This window comes from Homalodisca vitripennis, chromosome 1 (assembly GCF_021130785.1).
Source record: "Homalodisca vitripennis isolate AUS2020 chromosome 1, UT_GWSS_2.1, whole genome shotgun sequence".
Taxonomy (NCBI): Eukaryota; Metazoa; Arthropoda; class Insecta; order Hemiptera; family Cicadellidae; genus Homalodisca; species Homalodisca vitripennis.
Genome location: NC_060207.1, coordinates 102506476 through 102528073, shown reverse-complemented (window position 1 = coordinate 102528073; position 21598 = coordinate 102506476). Strand labels below are relative to the sequence as shown.

Here is a 21598-nt window from a genome sequence, read left to right as displayed (position 1 = left end):
TGGTGTTTCTTCTTTATCTTGTCCAAGTTTTCTTTTATTTAGCTTGTTCTTCCTTCTAGCTTGCCAAACAAAGTCTTACACTGCTTTTTCAGCACTTCGGATACGTTCAGAGTCCAATAATTTCAACGCGGTTATTGTGCGAATACCTGGTTGAAGACCCATTTCATGTAGGACTCTGCATTTTGTAATGTGTCCATAATTGTAACTGGAAACTGCTTCATACACTCCAAATTCAAGAATTTTTAGAGTAGCAACATTATTTTTTGGAATCCTAGCCCATATGACACTATTAACACTCTCGTTGACATTTTGCGTCTTACCATGTAAATATTTTTTTAGTAGGTTTTGGTCAACGAGTGCCCTGAAGGTTAGCTTTATTGCAGCCATTATAGCCTCTGGCATAGCATTATGCCATTAATATTTATTATTTAACATTATTAATAGTTTACACAGGCAATAATTTGATGCGCACCCTTATATTTGAGCAAAACGTCTTGTGCAAACATATTTTAACTAATTATTGTGAGGTAAATATGTTATTATAATTAGAAGTATTATATATCAATGAACTCAGAATGAGCCATATAAAAAAATATAAAATAAAAATTGAAAAAAATCATTTTTTGGGTTTCCGGGTCCCCTTAATTAATAAGATAATTAGTATTTTGAAACAGATTCAACAATTCTTAAATACGTTCATAAAACTCTAAGGAATTAATTATCTGTTTATTCGTAGCGGCTAAATGACACAAGCAATTTTGTATTGGAGTACAATTAATTATATAAAAAATAAAAGTAATATTTATCTCAAATAAACATTACTTTGATTTTGAACTACTTTGGCTTAATTTACCAAATTTTAATCGCCATATCATTTTCTTATAAAATGAAAAACACAGATTGAAAGAAAGGAAAGACATGAGCTAAAACTATTTGAGCAAAAACATATTTTTATTTTAATGTGAATACTACAAGAGCTTTAGAAAGTGCAAATGCAATATTTGGTTAGCATATACAAACAAAATGTTGTAAAAATACCTTATATTTGCACTTGAAAATTTTGATATGTCATCATTTCGATTTTTGTTATTTGGGCCATTTAGTTAATTATTATACGACAGTCTGTTTTATAGTCGATTTTATACACCTTATATGAAGCCCCCTGTACATGAAGTTACAGAAATGCATAAACTACACTAAAAGTAACGTATGTGTTTTGATCGTTGTATCTGATTACTTTTTGAGACATATCAAATTAGCAACGAATATATACTCTAAAATAGTTATGTACGAATATGTGTATACAACTTAAGAAAAAATATTCAGACTGTTATAACTGTGGCTTAATGATAGAGCGTACAGTCCCACGTCCTGCTGGAAGGACCTTCCGGAAGTACTTTTGTACGCAGCGTTGCGTCCTGCCAGCAGGATTTAAGGCACTTATGGCGAATGTTTGAACTGTCCTTCCAGCAGGACGCGTCCTTCCGGCAGTACTTTTGGTAACCAGAGCGCATTAGTGGCAGTAATACTTCAGATATGGTGTTGGGCGAACAATAAACTACTGTAAATTTTGTAAAACTGTTTAATATGACTCTTACTGACTAATACAACAACTGCCTTGTAATCTATTTTATAAATGTAAAATAAATGTATAAACATACGAAGTATAAACTTGTTCCGTTACACAACAGAGAGAGAATACATGAATAAATTAAAAGTATATAATAAGTAATAAAAATTAAGATCTACCCAAGAAAACTTTATTAAGTATTTCAACTAATTAGTAAAATTCATTATGTATTCATATACTTAGGAAAGATATTGAAAATCTTGGGACTTATTTTCTAATATGTTTAGCTATCTCAAAGAACTAAATTCAAAAAAGTATGATTTCTATCTTGATAGCTACATAGTCATCTTTTTCAATACACATCTAGTTCTTACGACGTAAGGGTATACCATTTTTTATATGGTATTCAAAACAATTTCTGCCAGTTTGTGGGCTACACATGACAGCATTAGGTCCGCATTTCTTGCAAAAGTAGCTTGCTTTCATTTGCTTTCCGTGCACTCTCGAGCAGATTAGACACTTCCTTTGAACTTGCTTCCGTTCGTCTTCTTTAGAAAGGTTAACAAGGACGTGCGAGATTACCTCCACAGGTAAATTCACCTCATCGATTAACAAAGGTTCTGCAGGTCTTGTTTCTGGTGGAAGGCCAAATTGGTTTTTTATTAATTGCAAGGCTAGTGCCTTAGTGAAGTCTGTGTGAGACTTCTTTTCAAGGGCAGGTCTGTGAAGGTTATATGCTAAAAAGGCATTAGTTTCCATAATACCAAATATACAAGCAAACATTCTATGATGCCACTGTTGAGTTTGCCACACTGTTTCTAGTGCTAGTCCATCTTGGCGAATGTGGTTATGTATGTCTATGGCAGGAGCTCCCATGAAGTAATCTTCTACTAGTTTTGGACGTGCTACTTCTTTGGTGTAAGGTTTTCCGTCGTCATCATATCTTTTTTTTGTACATGGTTTTCCAGGTAAAGTTGGAGAGCAGGTACCTACAAACGTATGAACCTTACGGTCTCTCCATCCTACACAAATAAGATCTACATTTTCCGAGCTTGCTGTAGCTGATATAAAAGACCCCTTTTCCTTAAGGGACCTCAGGACAGTTTGCTTTAGAGGATAGTTTCTATAGGCGGTTTTAACCATCCCTAAAAAATACAAACCTCTTTCCTTTAACTGAATACTGGTCTTTACAGAAGAAAACCAAGAATCTCCTACAACTATTCGACCAGTTCCATGCCACGGTTCAGTCAATCGTAGCGTTGTTGCAGTTCCGGCACCAAAGTCCTTTTGCCATTTTTTATTTTTCATTTCTTCTTTCCCCTCATTGATTTCCAACCCAATCATGATTCTTGATGTGCTATCACAAATAGTTTTTACTTCACAACCAACTCCTTTAGGTTTCCTTTTAATTTTCATCACAGCAGGCATGCCATTTTCACGGTAGTTGCCTTTCCCGTACCAAGCAAACATGGATTCATCTACAGTTAATTTGAAACCTGGGGGAAAACTCTGCCTCCAATGTGTTACGGACATGTTGATGAGAGGCCTAACTTGATACCACCTATCTCCATTCCTTTTATCTTCAGGCATGGCAAATGCCATTGCCATTAAAATTTCTTCAAACCTAGAACCAAAAGCTGAAGCAGGAAAGAGGCCGTCGGTTTCCGTAGACCAGTAGTTGCGGCGGACCGCTAACATATTTATACTCATGGCGTACAAAATACCAATTGACTTGAAAAACTCATGTCTCGAAATTGGTTTTCTTCTATCCCTCAAATGAGCATTTGAACAAACTAAAATATGGTTTATATCATCAATGGGGGAAAAAATTAGCCAAAAATCCATTTCATTGAGGGATAGAATTTCTCGATTAGTATTGAGCAAGTGAAAACGAGGTTTGTATTGATGGTCCTTGAATTGATCAATATTTACATGTTTACCAATGTCCCATTCAGTGTCATTAACTAAAACTAAGTTTGAATTATTATAGATTTCCTCTGCATCTGCAGGTAAATCAATAATATTGTTTGATCCGCTATCAAGGTCTTCATCTTCATCATTAGATTCATCGGATGATGATGACGACGAACTGTTTTCAGCACTGGTCAGTTGAACGGTAGTCTTCCTCCTTTTACTTTTCTGGGCATCATCTGAAACAAATAAATTGTTTCACATGATGCCTTTTTAATAATAAACAAACATTTATCCGAACTTTTAATGTGACAAATATTACGAGTTTTACGTGTGCCAAAAGTCCGTCATCTATACTTGTCCCCTTTGAAACTATCCTGGTAATGAATACCGTTACTATTCAAGTACGACCAAAATATACTAAGAAACCCAGTTTTAATTTATCAACTATTATAAATGGTAGAAAGTGAAAAGTATTCTCTTACCTGATAGCGTTGCAGGTGATATGAGCTGGCGGGGTAGGCCTATAGCGGCGCTGGCAGCAGGCGTCACACCGACAGCGATGACAGCTCGACCATCACTCGAGAACAAGTCTTTTAGCAAACATCTAGTTGTGTTTTTGTCAATGTCCCACAGAACTGTTGCACAACTACACGTAACTTTAATTACAGTACCATTACACTTAGTGGTATCATAACTACTACCAAATAACGAGCGACTCCATGCATTTCCACTATTTGGAGTATCAAAATAAGTAGCGAAAACATACACACGGTCACCCTTTCCTATAATCGCCGCCATTTCTGAACGGTCAGAGCTACCAACTTCAGACTTGCATGCGCTAATTCATTACATTTCCCTCTTTCTAATGGGACCAAGAACGGTCCTGCCAGCAGGATTTTTCGTCCTCGTGTAAGCAGTTGAATTACGTCCTCAAATGAGAACGTAACGTCCTGCCGGCAGTGCCTTGTACGCTCTATCATTAAAAAATCGTAATTCGTATATTTCATAGCCCTAGATTTTTACCTATTTTGAATTCTCTTTATAATTAATAATAGTTTTCAATGTCAGGAAACATGACTCCGTTGCGATGTACTATTTTAAACACAAATAGTTTTTGCGAAATACTCTGCTTATAGTGTTGCCAACTTTCCGAGTTTAAAGTCAAAACATACTAGTTTGGAAATAAGAATCAGTGAGATAGCTTACTACATCATAAAAAAATACAGGCGCAGTGTAAACTCAAAATAAATGTGTATTACTGTAATCATAAAATTACTGACAACTATAAAAGGGATTGTATACCACCATAATCTGTGCACCTACTTAACTTTACTGTACGATAGTCTGTGCACATCGTCACTTGTATGTGATCCATTATGTTATCCATTATTAAATTACTGTTGATAAACTTGGCAGATTGGTTCATAAATAAACGCGCCATGGCCGGCCCGAGTAATAAATGGAGAATTGTATCTTTGAATAGTTTAATTTAGATATCGTTTATCTATTTGCAATTACGAATGACATTTTTAGTTGTACCAAATGTTATATAGTTTGTTAACTAAAAATGACTTATTCCGCACTGCTGACAATTAACATTAATTATTAATTAGGAAAGGTTTTCAAAAGTTATTATTTGATACTAACTGATATTACAAACTGAACTTCCGATTACAACTATGTATGGATGATAAGTATTACTGTTGGTTGTTGTAAGAAAATAATACTTTGTCCCAAATATATCAATATGTCTGTATTTTACTCAAAAACAATCTCTTAATGTTAACAATGGTTTTGATTTTTATATTTTAGCACTATTTCAGGTCTATTCTCGTGCGATAACCTAATTAGGTCATTTCAATTAGTGTTATTTTTATTATTATTAGGTAATTACCAATGTGTGTTATGTAATTAATTAGTTGTTAAATTATTAGTAACCTTCTAATAATATAAACCTTTAAAATCTCTTAATTTGTACGGATTATTTTAATTTTTAACTATTAAAAAACTACAATGTTTGCAAAACAATTACAAACAGTTACAACAATGTGGGTCAACAGTTGTCTGAAGGGAGCGACCACGTGTAAGATCTATTGTATGACTATCGCCGCCACTCCGCTCCGTCAGCAGACCGTTTGGAAGACCAGTGGTAAATGGAGTTAAATATAACCCTAAGATGAATCCGTCCCACTCTCTTACTATGCTGTGACACACGTCATCCATACACACTGTTACATCAAGCGTTTCTTACTAGGGTGCTAATTGTAAACAGCCTCCGCCCAGCTCCCGGTATACCACCGGCTAATACAGTTAAATATAACTGTAAGATGAGTCCGTCCTACTACTTTACTATGCTGTGTCGTGCGTCATCCATACACACTGTTACAAGTGTTTCTTGCTAGGATGCTAATTGTAAACAGCCTCCGCCCAGCTCCGGTAGATCACCGGTGAATGCAGTTAAATATAACTGTAAGATAAATCTGTTCTATTCATTTACTATGCTATGTTGTGCGTCATCCATACATACTGTAACAACAAGTGTTTCTTGCTAGAATGCTAATTGTAAACAGCCACCGTCCAGCTCCGGTAGATCACCGGTGAATGCAGTTAAATATAACTGTAAGATAAATCTGTTCTATTCATTTACTATGCTATGTTGTGCGTCATCCATACATACTGTAACATCAAGCGTTTCTTGCTAGGATGCTAATTGTAAACAGCCTCCGCCCAGCTCCGGTAGATCACCGGTGAATGCAGTTAAATATAACTGTAAGATAAATCTGTTCTATTCATTTACTATGCTATGTTGTGCGTCATCCATACATACTGTAACAACAAGTGTTTCTTGCTAGAATGCTAATTGTAAACAGCCACCGTCCAGCTCCGGTAGATCACCGGTGAATGCAGTTAAATATAACTGTAAGATAAATCTGTTCTATTCATTTACTATGCTATGTTGTGCGTCATCCATACATACTGTAACAACAAGTGTTTCTTGCTAGAATGCTAATTGTAAACAGCCTCCGTCCAGCTCCGGTAGATCACCGGTGAATGCAGTTAAATATAACTGTAAGATAAATCTGTTCTATTCATTTACTATGCTATGTTGTGCGTCATCCATACATACTGTAACAACAAGTGTTTCTTGCTAGGATGCTAATTGTAAACAGCCTCCGTCCAGCTCCGGTAGATCACCGGTGAATGCAGTTAAATATAACTGTAAGATAAATCTGTTCTATTCATTTACTATGCTATGTGCGTCATCCATACATACTGTAACAACAAGTGTTTCTTGCTAGAATGCTAATTGTAAACAGCCACCGTCCAGCTCCGGTAGATCACCGGTGAATGCAGTTAAATATAACTGTAAGATAAATCTGTTCTATTCATTTACTATGCTATGTTGTGCGTCATCCATACATACTGTAACAACAAGTGTTTCTTGCTAGAATGCTAATTGTAAACAGCCACCGTCCAGCTCCGGTAGATCACCGGTGAATGCAGTTAAATATAACTGTAAGATAAATCTGTTCTATTCATTTACTATGCTATGTTGTGCGTCATCCATACATACTGTAACAACAAGTGTTTCTTGCTAGAATGCTAATTGTAAACAGCCTCCGTCCAGCTCCGGTAGATCACCGGTGAATGCAGTTAAATATAACTGTAAGATAAATCTGTTCTATTCATTTACTATGCTATGTTGTGCGTCATCCATACATACTGTAACAACAAGTGTTTCTTGCTAGGATGCTAATTGTAAACAGCCTCCGTCCAGCTCCGGTAGATCACCGGTGAATGCAGTTAAATATAACTGTAAGATAAATCTGTTCTATTCATTTACTATGCTATGTTGTGCGTCATCCATACATACTGTAACAACAAGTGTTTCTTGCTAGAATGCTAATTGTAAACAGCCTCCGCCCAGCTCCGGTATACCACCGGTGAATGCAGTTAAATATAACTGTAAGATAAATCTGTTCTATTCATTTACTATGCTATGTTGTGCGTCATCCATACATACTGTAACAACAAGTGTTTCTTGCTAGGATGCTAATTGTAAACAGCCTCCGCCCAGCTCCGGTATACCACCGGTGAATGCAGTTAAATATAACTGTAAGATAAATCTGTTCTATTCATTTACTATGCTATGTTGTGCGTCATCCATACATACTGTAACAACAAGTGTTTCTTGTTAGGATGCTAATTGTAAACAGCCTCCGCCCACCATCGCCCTGCAGTGTGAGACTGGTGCTCTAGTTGGCAAAGGCTCCAAGGGTGGACGGAAACGGAAACGCCTTCGTACAAGTGCCCTCCACTCTGGTAACCGTAGTAGTGAACAAAAATACTTATCTTCTGATAAACTTTCGGATAGCCAGTCTTCTATATGCCGTAAGGCCTTCACTTATATAAAACCGTCGTATGTTTTTATTACAGCGATTCATTTACAACTCTAGACTGTTTTTTTAATGAAACGAACTTTAACGTCGTTTAAATCTGGTAGATTTTGTTGTATATCATGTATAAATGTCTGTTAAAACATGCTAGGTCCAGCCTAAGATTTTTTTTAGAAATCGGTATTGTATGTTTGAACTGTCGCATTAACCATTTCCCACGAATTTCAAAGCACCTAACCACCAATCTTTAATTTGTAAGTACTTCTTAATTGTATTTATTTTTGGAATTAGATATTTTTGCACTATTTTAGCTTAAGTACAGTTGAGCGAAGTTACTCCTATACTTTCACGACATTCTCTCCCCAGTTCCGCAACGAAATTAGGACCTAAAAGTGGGAATACGTGATGCATAAAAATACCTAGAATATGTTATTATAGATGAAAATGTCCTTCCGGCTAAGTCAGAAGTAGATATATTGTGTTACAACCAAATATTAATATGGTTTATTGTATAAATACAGGGTCCCAATTTTATTTATACATAAGCAATAATTTACTAAACCCATGAATAACGGAGTTGAGATGTTGTAAGTTGGAAAGGCCTCCTGTTGGAACGAAATGCCCTACTACCAAGCTCGCCAATGAGTTATCTGACATATTTTATTTTATAAGATTACTTTTTATACCAAATTTGTTTTAGCATTTATTTCGCCACTTCTTTGGGGATTTACATGTAATCGAGGTCTAGAAAACCGTTTGAGATATAAAAAGAATTGTTTAGGCTTGTTTAGGAAATTTTAGGAATGTTATACGCATTACAGAATACTATTTATTTTGTTTCTCTACGTTGGTAAATAACGCAATCGTCAGTTTTTAGTTTGAACGGGCGCTATACCAAAACGAAATGGCATATCAGGCAGACGAACTTAGCCACGATATATATATATATATATATATATATATATATATATATATATATATATATATGAGGGACAGCTACCGTTTCAACAAGCTGCGTTAATAAGAGAGATGATATAGATAGATATAAAAATGTGGAACTGGGAGTTACGTTATATAAATTTCGGTAGTAATTATACGTAGGTGCTACCATGAGTAGGATTTATTGCCCTAGCCCAATTATGTATACACAATCTACTAAACCAGATGTTAAACTAATTAATTATAGCAGGTCTAACTGATACTAGGTGTTTGCTAGGATTCCGTCTATCAATACTGTACAAATAAATTAGCAAAGTTGTCAAAAAAATGTGTTTTGAAACGAGTTCATAAATATTTATAGAACCAAAAAATAGTATTAGCAATTCGAAATTATGTTTACATAATTATTAATTTGGAGCCAAAATGTGCAAGGTATTAAATTAATACTTAATACCTATTAAGTTCTGTAAGCCTTAACAGAATTTCATACTTATATGTGACATAATGATTGCTATTAGAATCTTTGTTAACTAATCTATCTGCTGCATATTTGCAATAAATTTGTATTTTAAGTGCCCTTGTATACTAAAATTACTACAGTAAGGAAATCGGCACCTAGTCAAATTAACACGTTTACTTTTCTAAGAATATCAATAAATTCATAGGCAGGAATGCTAACAGGAGATTCGTGGAGCTCACGAATAGTAAGCTCTCATTGGCTGGGTTGGTTCATTGTTGAGGACAATCGGTTGACCTTGAACTGTCGTCCTTCGCGTTGTCTCACCTGACTGTCCTGGTCTGAATTATCGCGCAACCTTTACTTGGAAACTTGAACACGTTGTCATTATACTGCGCTATTTGTTTTCCTCGTCACATTACAGAATCATCCCGGAATACTACAAAATATGCATCAAGGTCAGTTCCCTTATTTATACTGTATATGGAAATAAATTCTTTCGTACCTGCAAGTGAATGTTTGCAACGTTTAGTATATTAATTACACATTGTATTACTGGCGTACACGATGTTTGTGAAGTTTTTAGTTACTACAGAGCTTTTTAATATAAGTAAACACTTTGATCTTCAGTTGTAGAAGGTAGCCGGTAAAGAACAAGCTACTTTAATCTTTAAGTTCATATTTTAAATGAACAATTGTTAAAGCTTTATGTGTATATCTCAGCATATCAATAAAATTGGCCTACAGATTATATTGTTTGTAGATAAAAATTGTAAATTTTGTAGCCCACGTCTCGGCTATTGATGAACAAATATAAATTACTATGAGCAAAAGCGAAAAGTTGTGATATAATACTGTGGATATTAAAGGCTACATGAGAATCGGGGATGAAGAGATTCCAGGTAACATAAATGAGTTCATTTTAAGTATTGTTCGGTCGTACAAGGAAAATAGGTACAAAACAACGGAAAATTACACCCTAATATACCTTAATATATGCATGATTGATTTTTATAGCACAGTGCAGATATTTGTTCAGCTATAATTTGTAATAAACTATTACGTGTACGACTTTATAAGAAAAATTAAGATAGGCCTAATGGAAATAATATAATATAATAAACAGATGAAGCATTATGTTTAAAAACACCACATTTACTGGTTGGGTCCCCTTGGTAAACTCCCTTAGGCGTAATGATTAATAAAAAAAAGCAATAACCATTTAATTAAAATGAGTTTCGATAATTTATTCACTAGTCATGGCGTCAGCGTCGTGAATAAAGTTACCTGTGCAGTTAGAAGGGAATTGTCTTCCTCTGCGGGATAAATCCCCACCAAGAAGTAAGGAAATCTTCTCTGCTCTCTTTAACTGATAGTAACAGATAGGGCTTGGCTTTATGATAATGATAACTGTTATCCAAGGAAATGTATTTGATACTATATTGTGTGGATGACCGCATTTCCGTTTCCTGCTGGATTTCCTCAGCTTTGTCATGTTTTGACCTTGACGGTGCCAAATCGTTTGTCAGAAAAATGCAGGGAGACACAGGAATCTGTGTTCCTAAAGGTGAACACTTGCAGCCCTGCTGTAACATAGGGAATTATTTTACTGAAATTCCCGCATTTTCATCGCATTGATAGTGATAAGCCGTTCTAAAAACATATTCCACTCCTATATAAATGTGGTTCACAAGCAATACTTCAATTATAAGCTCCTGTTTGTGTAGAATATTCAAGTATAATATAATTAAATAAATGTAGTCGTCATACGGTGTCAATACAGGTGTGTTGATAACGTATGGTGCTGTAAGTATGTGAATCTGAAGGTGCGCTGATACAAGAGTACTGTAGTTAAATTGTTAAATATTGTAGGACTGTAGGTCCACGCCTAGTTTGACGAGGGTGGCTGACGTCACTTTTCTGCAGGGTAGGACAGTTAGTCCACGCCGACACCTGTGGACTAACTGTCCTACTTTTCAAAACTGATCTGGCCGTGCATTAGTTTTTCTACCTGCACTTATTCTTTATTCTGGTCAGTGATGCTTCCACTACATTCGCACAGCGTACTGCTAAAGCAGCAAATATTAACAATAGTTTACTCAAGCTATCACATATGAAGTGGATTAATAATAGGGATTATATCTTAACGAATTCCATATAGCATTATATTACTATCTGATTAATTTCGCATTGTCCTAATGAATCACAAACATCTACAGAAAGTTAGTATTAGTTATTCCTTTTATTGGACCATCGTTTGTATAATACTGTATATACCAGTAGACACGTTACTCGTAGTACACGTTAATTGAAATTGATGGTTTATTGTTTTATTAACATTGTTAATAGTTAAAATAACCATTTAGTTCATATCTAATATATCATTTTTAAAGTTTTACCAAATTAAGTTAAATAGATACGAAGACAAAATATTTTATTACCTTAAATAGTGGCTCTTGGCATATAATCTAAACAGTAAACAAAATATCTGCCTACACAGACATACTAACTTACATAATAGTGACCTTATGCCGCTAACGATACGTTGTAAATATCACTCGAACAGGAATTCGATGAACTGCTAAAAAATTTGTCTAGTTTCATTCAAACTTCCCATTGCTATTCATCGCTTTATCCTACTGCGAAAAAATTTAACGTTATTTCAAATAGTGATCCCGGAACGACAGGAGATAACATGTTTAATTACTAGCAGTTATAACGACTTAGAACGCTCCAAATTCTTAAATTTATTCTTAAACCCTATTAGTTTATTCCCCTTTAAAATAAACCGTTAACCGTTAAAAGTTTTAAAATTTGGTGTTTAGTTAATAAAAAAGCTCTAGTTAATATTGCTTTGTTTTCTCGAATAAGGTACATATAAACTTCTGAGAAGCCTACTTCTGTCAAAAGTCAAATAAACTATGCATTTTATAACTATATAAAAGTTATATAGTACATTCCTTTGATGTCTGCATACAGTACTCATCATGCATACTCAATATTTACAAAAGTGTACAGTTAAAAGTAGACTTTTAATAAAACTTTTAGTTTTCCTATCTACAAATATTTGTCTTACTTGTACTCAACAGTGGTCGCAAAAAAGTTTGAAATAAGAAGTGTTGTTATTATCAAGCGTACTCTATGCTTTTACGACTAAATGTAAGGTAATTTATGATTGTGCTACTATAAAACAATGTCTACACAGAACAATTGACTAAAGTTAACAGGCTCTTACAGTATTATATAAATGACTTGTTCTCTTTACCTGATTTTTTGTGCATTCTTACGATATTTTAATCGTTGCCCTCCTAGTCGGAGCGAAAACGTATCCAATAAAACAAAGACCACTTTAATCGTTACAGACATTCTTAAGTTAGAAATGGCGTAACTAACCTGACTTTATTGACGTGACAACGTCTTAAATTAGGTTGCGGCTCGGAGTCACTCATGAAAAAGTGTAACGCCCGGTAACGTTACGATGCCCGTTCAGTGGGTCTGCCGCACGGGATCCGCACGGGATAAAGCAGATAACTGTGGGTCCGCCGCACGGGATAAAGCAGATAACTATGTTTATTCGTGAAAATGTGGAGTGCTTAGATTCGTCATTTACAACAACTACAACAATAAAGGTAAATAATTGTACACTGATATTTCATTATCGTAAACTATGATTGATTGATTAATTGTTAGATTGACACAAAAGTTGAGAAACTGAGTTTATAGGTTATGTCATACTATTGACAAATGTTGATAGTGTTAAGTAAATTATTAGTTTAAATCACTCTGCAATCAATCGTAATTCAGTCGCTTGAGAAGAAACAGCGCGTATTGCTAGTCAAACATTTAAAATAACAAATTATAACCTCTAACCTGTCATAACAGTGCGACCAAACAAACGAACTAAACCGACCAATCACCACGCGTGAAGTTAGAATTTAACTGTGTTTAGCAAGAATTTCAAATTCCAATTTTAGTAAATGTTTTATTCAACTTTACCATTTACAATAACAAATTTTAATTAATTTCAAATTATGTACAATGTTTTAGTAAACAAAATATATTTCTATAGTTAAAATTTGTGCAATTCTTATTTTCATTCAATTCCTTGTTCCTATTGTGCAATTTAATAATATTCATATCAATAAATATTCTACCGAGAAAAAGACGTTGTCACGTAAAATCTTCGCCCGTAAAAACCGACTTTACAGGCAACCATCCATTTTTTTTTATGTATATAATTTCGTTTCATTCTTTTTGCAGCTGTCTTATGTAGTGCACTGAAAACTATTTAGCAGATATCATTTTTAGATCTCGAAACATACATTCAAGTGCTGCAGTGTGAGTACGACGATCCCTTGTCAACCCCTCGTCAAAAGAAACCCGTGAATCGGACAGTGGGTCCCAGGCCGGGACCGTGGACCCACTGTCCACCCCTTAAGAAGTAGGTTTACCGTAGTTAAATTATTTCATGAGAAACTTACAGAAGTAAACTGGTGTTAAATATATCAAACCATTCAACGTGTACACAATGGAACAGCCTGGTATTCCATATTTCGTTGTAATGTTGGTCTATTGAATCTATTATTAGACTTTAAGACTCCAGACACATCCAGCAAAAAGTTTGAGACTATAAATAGCACCCAGACACATCCAGCAAAACGTTTGAAACTATAAATAGCACCCAGACACATCCAGCAAAACGTCTGAATCTATAAATAGCACCAGACACATCCCTCTATATTATATTATAGTCGCAAGTTGTACCTAACACCTTCCACAGTTTGAGGGCTAATTTCTGGTAAGGCGAATGTGCGTTTCCGGTAATGTTTCTATTTTCAATTTTGATTGTAAGAGAGGGTATTACATGTTCAGCCAATAAATTTACATTGGCCTTATGGGTAACAATGACAGCAATGATAAAATAGCAGAATCAATCAATTTGTAGACAAGCTGAGTACAATCATAATAATGCGATGTTAACATAATTATGAAATATTAACATATTTAGATTATTTATCCAGGAAGACAATTTTTCAGGACGCCCTATGTCATGCAGCCATATGAAAGGGACAATCCCGGTTTTCCGGGACGTTTGGTCACCCTATTTGTAAACCAGTTAAAATGTAATGAGCAACGCTTAAATAAAAGGCGTTTTTATGTATTTAAATATTATAAACACTAATTGAACGCATCTTGTTTAAACTTTGATCTGGTTTTCAACCGTGATTTTTGGTAATAAAACTTTACAAAAAAAATGCTATCGTACTTGTGTGGCTTTAGCAAGTGTTGATAATTTTTGCTTACACAACTTTTTGTATTTACTCCGTAAAAAGATGAGCATTTCAAACCATTACATATAGTTCAAAGTTCAAGTTGAAAAGATCTTTATTCTGAGAATTACAAAGTTGAATACATGCAAAACATTAACATTACACGCAATTTCTATTTCTATTATTACATGCATTTTTTGCCGTACATTCGCAATGCCCCTATAATGGCGCGTGCGGGAAGTAAAGTTGGCTTACTAAGGTAGGCTACAGTATTTACATTACTTATTTTGACAGTCATCCCTTTACTTGTAATAGTTCATTTTAGATCTTCTATATGCACAAGTTACTCACAATTATTCTATTTAAACATTACAAATAGATATTCGAGAGAAATGTATTATTCCAGTTACATGCATGCATGTTTGAAACTTACTATAGTAATCTAATCATAATATAAAGTAATTGAGCCCACCATGTTTTCCAATATGCTACTGCTAACAACCTAACAACTAACACCTAACACGTATAAATACATACATATATACATTAGTAACAAGGTTATATATGTATATAAATCTACATACATATACACACCTACATGCACACATTTACATATAACAAGGAATAAATAATATAAGCAAGTAACAAGGTATAAACATAGAAACAAATCAACAAATAACAGCAATAAATTGACATAATAACAATAACAGTATATATAATTTTATAGAAAATCAAATGGCTTTAATAATAATAATAATCTAACACATACACACACATTTTTTACACATGGCAATGAATAAAAAAAAAAAAATAAGTCAATAATCTGTTATTGACATATTTATTTTTTATTTTTGACATATTTGTTTACTGTCTCTGGACAGAAAACAGATCAAATTCCAGATTTACTCCCGATACAAACTTCATTTCATTAAACTTCAATTCATTCTCCATTATAAATTTTAAACATTTCATCTTAAATTTAGGATTTCGTTCAAAATATATACCATTGCCATATCTCTCAACAAATTTATTGAAAAATTTTGGACCAGTGTAGAAAAACTGATGTCTGGAAATTTCTTTGAAATAATTTGGTACATCGAGAGATGTGATTTTAACAGCACTTGTTTCCCTGTACGTCATTTTAATGGGATAATCCTGCAACTGTTTATAAACATACATCAATACGTTTAACTCATACAATTGTTTGAAAGTTAGGATATGGTTATCAGTGAACAAGTAACTAGCTCTGTCCGTACGCCGAAGGCCAAATACCGTTCGCAAAGCATGCGTCTTACTCATTACCACAGGCTGCAACACCGTGCTAAAGGTACCACCATAGTGTACGATCCCATATCCCATTGTGTTCTCGAAGCATGACATGTATAACTGTATTAATAATATGTACTCAAAAACTGTTTCATGTGGTACAACGCATAATTTATTTTCATCAGCTTCCTTGCCAGTTATGTTACGTGGAATCCCCATTTTTAATTGAGAGTTACATGAGAGTTATACATCCATTTACAAACCTAGCCAAATTACTGTACTCCTCCTTCAGTTTCACATTAAGTTTATTTTTACAATAATTTTTATATATAAGACGTTCTTCCAGTGTATAAGATTTATTAAGTTATTAGATATCCATTCCTTACGCTTTTTGTTCCTACTATTTATTTTTTATATCTTTCATAACAAATATTGTAGGTTTTATAAAATTCATACAAGGCACTATTTACCAACATCATATATCTTGGCTATTTTTAACAGTGCTCCAGGTTGCTACACTCCGCTGTCTACACAAGCTTGATATAATCAACATTTTAACAAATATAGTATTCATTTTACTAACGATAGTGTCCAGAGAGAAAATTACATTTAAAGCATAATGGTATGTGATTCCCAGCTCCACGATATCGTGATTAATTTGTAAATACTTCCAGTGTTCCGTAATTGAGTTAAATATGGTATAACATAAATTAAGCTTATATATTTTTTATCTTTATTAGATTTATTGTTATATGCACTCAAACACCTAAATAAGGTTACTTTTTATAAAGATCTTTAAAACACGTTACATTACAATTTAAAGTAAATTGCATTTAGCATTTTAGTACAAACATGAGATAACCACCCGCTAGATTACTTTCTTATGGTCAATTATAAGTCATACTTTGATAGAAGTTGGTTTTTATTAGGTAGGCTTACAATTGATATTGCTGTATTATTTTCTTCGAGACTGTCCACATTTTGCTTCTGATAGTGGTTTTGTTTCCAACTGTTTTGTTTTAAACTCCATCACATGCATAATTTGACATGATTATATTCATTCCTGACATACTTTTCCTTATTATCTCCCTGCAGGAATTTTTGTGCGGAAGGGTCGTATAAGGTGATTGTCTGTACATATAACATACTACAAGCATACAGAATTTGAAAGTTAAGCTTACACGGTTTGAGAGAAATCGCTCTGACATTCTAGTTCTTAGTTATAATAAACAGGTGCAGACAAATTTGTCAAACCACCTGAGTTATCATTTCTCTACATTTTAGTCACATCACGCTTATTTTAGATAATCAAGAAGGTTATTTTATACTCAGTGTTTTTATAAATTATTGTAATTGGATTGTATAAACATATATTTACTTTGTAGACTGTATTATTTATTTTTTACCAATATTTTGAAATTCTCGTATGTTAAAATAATTAGTTTAAAATAAAAGATTCATCTTAATACAAAAATACAAAATAACAAAATATTATGAACGTCTTATACTAACTAGCGTAATATACTAGGCCTACATATTGATACAATTTGGCAATCCATTTACGTTGAATATTGGTGAGATACTTGACAGTTACATAAATAATTTTGCTACAGGAATAGTCTGGACAGGACTGAGAATGCTATTTAGAAACAGAAGGAAATAGACATTTCTGAACTAATTATAATTACAAATGTACTTGAGCGCATTACATAAGTATACAAATGCATTAGTGGGTGCATTCCAACAGAATCGAGTTTTGACGTCAGTACATCGATATATTCATTACCATGCAAATGATGGAACAAGCGCAAACATAGATAGACAAACATTGAGGGAATGTAAAAGTAAACAAACACCATGTTGTGGTTAGTCGAATAAACGGCGAGGATGGTGGTACCTGAACTAAAACTGTCCAGCAAGTCATATTCATGTCAAACATCGATACAGATTATTGTCTAGACATGCTACATTGTGGAACCAGTCTACACGATATCATTTACTGGGAGTTGGATATGTGGGATCACTACTGAAAAAGATCTGCCAAGCAAAATAATGAATGCTACACATATGTACGTCGAATTATAGAATAAAGATAATATGTTCAGAAATTTTCAAAATTGTGGTTAATTCTAAGCTGTTGCGAAACGATCATAAATTTTGCCCATAAGGTTTTTACGTCCTTTTTGTAGTTTGAAAGGGATTTCATTTTAAAGATATGAGTAATAATACACATCCAAACGCTTTTTCGTTTCTGTTATAATATATATATAAATTTTTTATTATCTTAACGTTGGACTTGCAAACAAGTTTGAGATTTTCTCTAAGTAGGCCGAACAATAACAACATCACAAAAATTAAAAACCTTTTGGATGCGTATTAATTTTATTATATCTTGAAAATGAGTATACCACTTAAAATAAAATCGTAAAATGTTTGAATTTAACATTGTTCTTATGAGACTAAAATCAAGATGGCCGCCAATAGTCCTATTCCTACCTAATGCAGGTAGGGGTAACATCTCAAAATTGATTTTTAACGTTCTTGGACATATTTAAAGAGGTGTTTAACCCACTAAAGAGATATATATGATCTATAACTTATAAGTTAATTATCCATGCAAAAACATAAACACATGTTAACAAAACATGGAGGGAGATTTCAACGTAATAAAAATTACCTTAAATTAAATTGTAATTAATTGAAAAAGAAGGTTTATCCAAGGAAGAATCCTACTGATATTGGGGCCAGAAGTTCAAGGACAATCTATCTGTCTGTGTGATGACTTTTGATACAAAGGTTATCATAAGTTGGAACTTGATATATGGAAGAACCTCTTGTCGCTGGAATAAAATGGTCCTCTTGGCCTAACGAAGAACTCCATTGATTTTCAAGTTCAAAGGGCAGTCCGTGCGTCTATCCGATAACTCTTACGTAACCTCCTGTCGAGTCCTTCGATACGCTGTATCGGTTTATTTAGCAATTCCCATGATTATGACGGAACTTCGCGTATTTGTACTGAAAAGTTCAATAATCTGCATAAACCCGAATATTTGCACACGAGTGGCACGATCCAATCGGTACACAGACGTAGTATCGTGCTGTTAGTGTCGAGTGGTGACGAACGAGTTGCACCACACATCTCCACAGAGTGACTTGCGACTTGTGCGGCCCTTATCACTGCCGAGTTATCAGGAAGGTGAGGGCCGTCCCCTTATCTACCACAATTTTATAATAACACTCCTGCGAAAATACGCATTATCTAATGATGTATTTTAAGACACAATGTTATTCTTTTTGGCAAAATCGGAAGGAGAATTCTTCCGTCATATTTTAATGCGGTCATTAACATTGTTATAGTTTTATATGAATAGTCAATAAAATAGTTGTTGATAGGGATTTTAAAACAACATTCAACGTCATTTCAAACACATATTGGGCATTGGAAGTGATTTAAAACCTTAAGGCAGAGCAATCGATCCTTGATTGGAATATTTTTATTTATTTTAACGTATTGGCCTTTAAAAGAACTTCCCAGAAGACAGAAATAGTTTTCGGCACTCTAAGAGGAATTAAGGGCATTTAAAATGGGAATGTAGGGAATTTTGTAACAAGACCCAAATGCACACGATTGAGGATAAAAATGTGAATTTTTAACAGTGTGTACACGAGTTATAGCTTCACGCAAGTGTTTTGAATTATGATTAATTAAATTATATTTAAGGAAATTACATGTTTTAGTAGAACGTTACTTTGAAAAATTAATTTGTTATAGATAGAAATACATCATACCTTCCAGCCATCTTCCATGCCCATATAGTAAATACTTTTTATATTTTGCATAAACATTTTTTCTTAGGGCGTTACAGACGTCCCTAAAAACTCTTCTTGTAATTTATACGACTCCATCTGTAATGATCAAACAGAATTTTCCTATTTTCCTGTCTTCAGAAATTGTGAGATGTTAAAAATATGGCCAACGAAAACCGATTGCGCCACCCTAATAAAGTTGAATAAATTATTTTTAATAACTAAGATTACTTCATAATAAAACGATACAACGGAGTATCTGGGGACACGAACTGGCGTCTAATTTCAGAGGCTGGCTCGGCCTATCCTTTACCTTTCCTTTACTTATAGGATTAGTAAAGGATTAGCTAACAGTTTTTAGTAGGATATTTCCATATTTTATGACTTTTCAAAACCTTTTGAAAACAGTACGGGAAACAATACCAAAACAGACTGTAGTTCTATTTAAAACGCCACAATGATCGCCGCATGTTAATTACATATTTTATTAACTTACAAATAGTTAAAAGTTAATTTGTAGTTAGCCTTTCATTTATATCTTACAAATGAGTTTTACTTACGATGGTGTAGACATTGAAATTCCAAAGAAAAGTGGCCACGTAAATGTTTCACATCTGATTCTAACAGTATCACAACTCAATGACTAACCTGACTCACGGAGGTTGATGTTTTGTTCCGGGAAGTCGGGATTCCTAGCTGACGTAGGCTATACAGATTAATATGCACGGGAATTTATGTTAGAACTAAACAAAAACTAAACTGTAGCCTACAATTAATCAATTCCTCAATTTTTGTACTTGTTGGTGTAATTTTATTTTTTTTTATAACGTTTTATGAATGTTTTATTTTAATCACGCTAGCCACTTACCTAAACCATAACTACTACGACAAGAGGATCGCCATTTTGTTATCAATAAAACTCCGCTTTTTAATAGCCCCACTTCCTTAAGCTCGAACAACTTTTACAACAAATGTAATGACATACGACTAATATCAATTTTCTGAAAAGGTAGCTTACGCGCATAGTTCTTTCACGTCCCCGTTTGTCTGCAATCACGTTCTTGACTTACCTCTCAATCAATATCACAATATTATAATAATATAGGTAGAGTTTTGTTGTCTGATAATAGAAAAGTGTGAATACTTCTGCAATTTTAAAACTAAACACGAATTACTTGACAATTTTTAAACTATAAAAACTACTTAACTTCAATAAAGAAGACCACTGTAGCCTAATAGTAAATTCTCGTGGTTTTGCACGCGAATTAGGTTTCTTATCAGAATGTAATACCTCCACACCCACACAAACTTACTGTGACAGAAAACCTATAAAACATGATAGTGCTCACCTACACTCTAGATAATAATTGGTTTATTAGTTCTGCACATGTGTGGTTAATAGCAATTTCAGGGAAAGTGTAACTGCAACAATAAAAGATGCAAAAGTTCAGAAATGCTTGACATTGTGTTACGTTGTAAAATATTATACTAACAATAGTAAATAAGGTTGGCAGTTAAAAATCTATTTGTACCAAAATCGTCTGGGGATACTACAATCTCAGTATTAAATCATATTGCATGTTTCATATATTTTCTGTTTTAAAATTAAAAACCTAAAAGTAAGGATTTAGGACTGATACATCTGCATACATTATTTCCTATTATGTGAAAATCCGCGTATGTCAAATGTATGACAATAACTCGGTTGGATTTAAAAAAACAAAGTCTAGTTGTTATTCCAGAAATCGGCAAAGAAATTTCCTCCAAAAAAGGAATCGACCGCCAGCTCAATAATGTTGGTAGATGTCGAAATGGAAGGATAGCGAATTTAGTTAACAAATATCAACTGATGAAATGATTTTACAGGTCATTTTTGTGTAACATGACACTTAGCCTAAAAGTTATTAGTAGTTAGCCACTTAAATAACAATCACATCAGCATCTGTTAAAAAATCACGAGACCGTTCAGATATGCCGT

At 33.8% G+C, this 21598-nt stretch overlaps 2 protein-coding genes across 3 annotated transcripts in view; both read right to left on the bottom strand.

Annotated features, from left to right (window-relative positions):
• Positions 1–21598, bottom strand: part of LOC124368092 (oxidative stress-induced growth inhibitor 2-like) — a 68898-nt gene that overhangs the window by 36396 nt on the left and 10904 nt on the right. The gene's annotated exons all lie outside the window — the stretch shown is intronic.
• Positions 1567–5411, bottom strand: LOC124368085. The gene is made up of 2 exons (XM_046825362.1): positions 3967–5411; positions 1567–3720 (listed from the first exon to the last, which is right to left on the bottom strand). The coding sequence occupies exons 1-2, from the start codon at positions 4280–4282 to the stop codon at positions 1934–1936; spliced, it is 2103 nt and encodes a 700-aa protein (XP_046681318.1). The 5' UTR covers positions 4283–5411; the 3' UTR covers positions 1567–1933.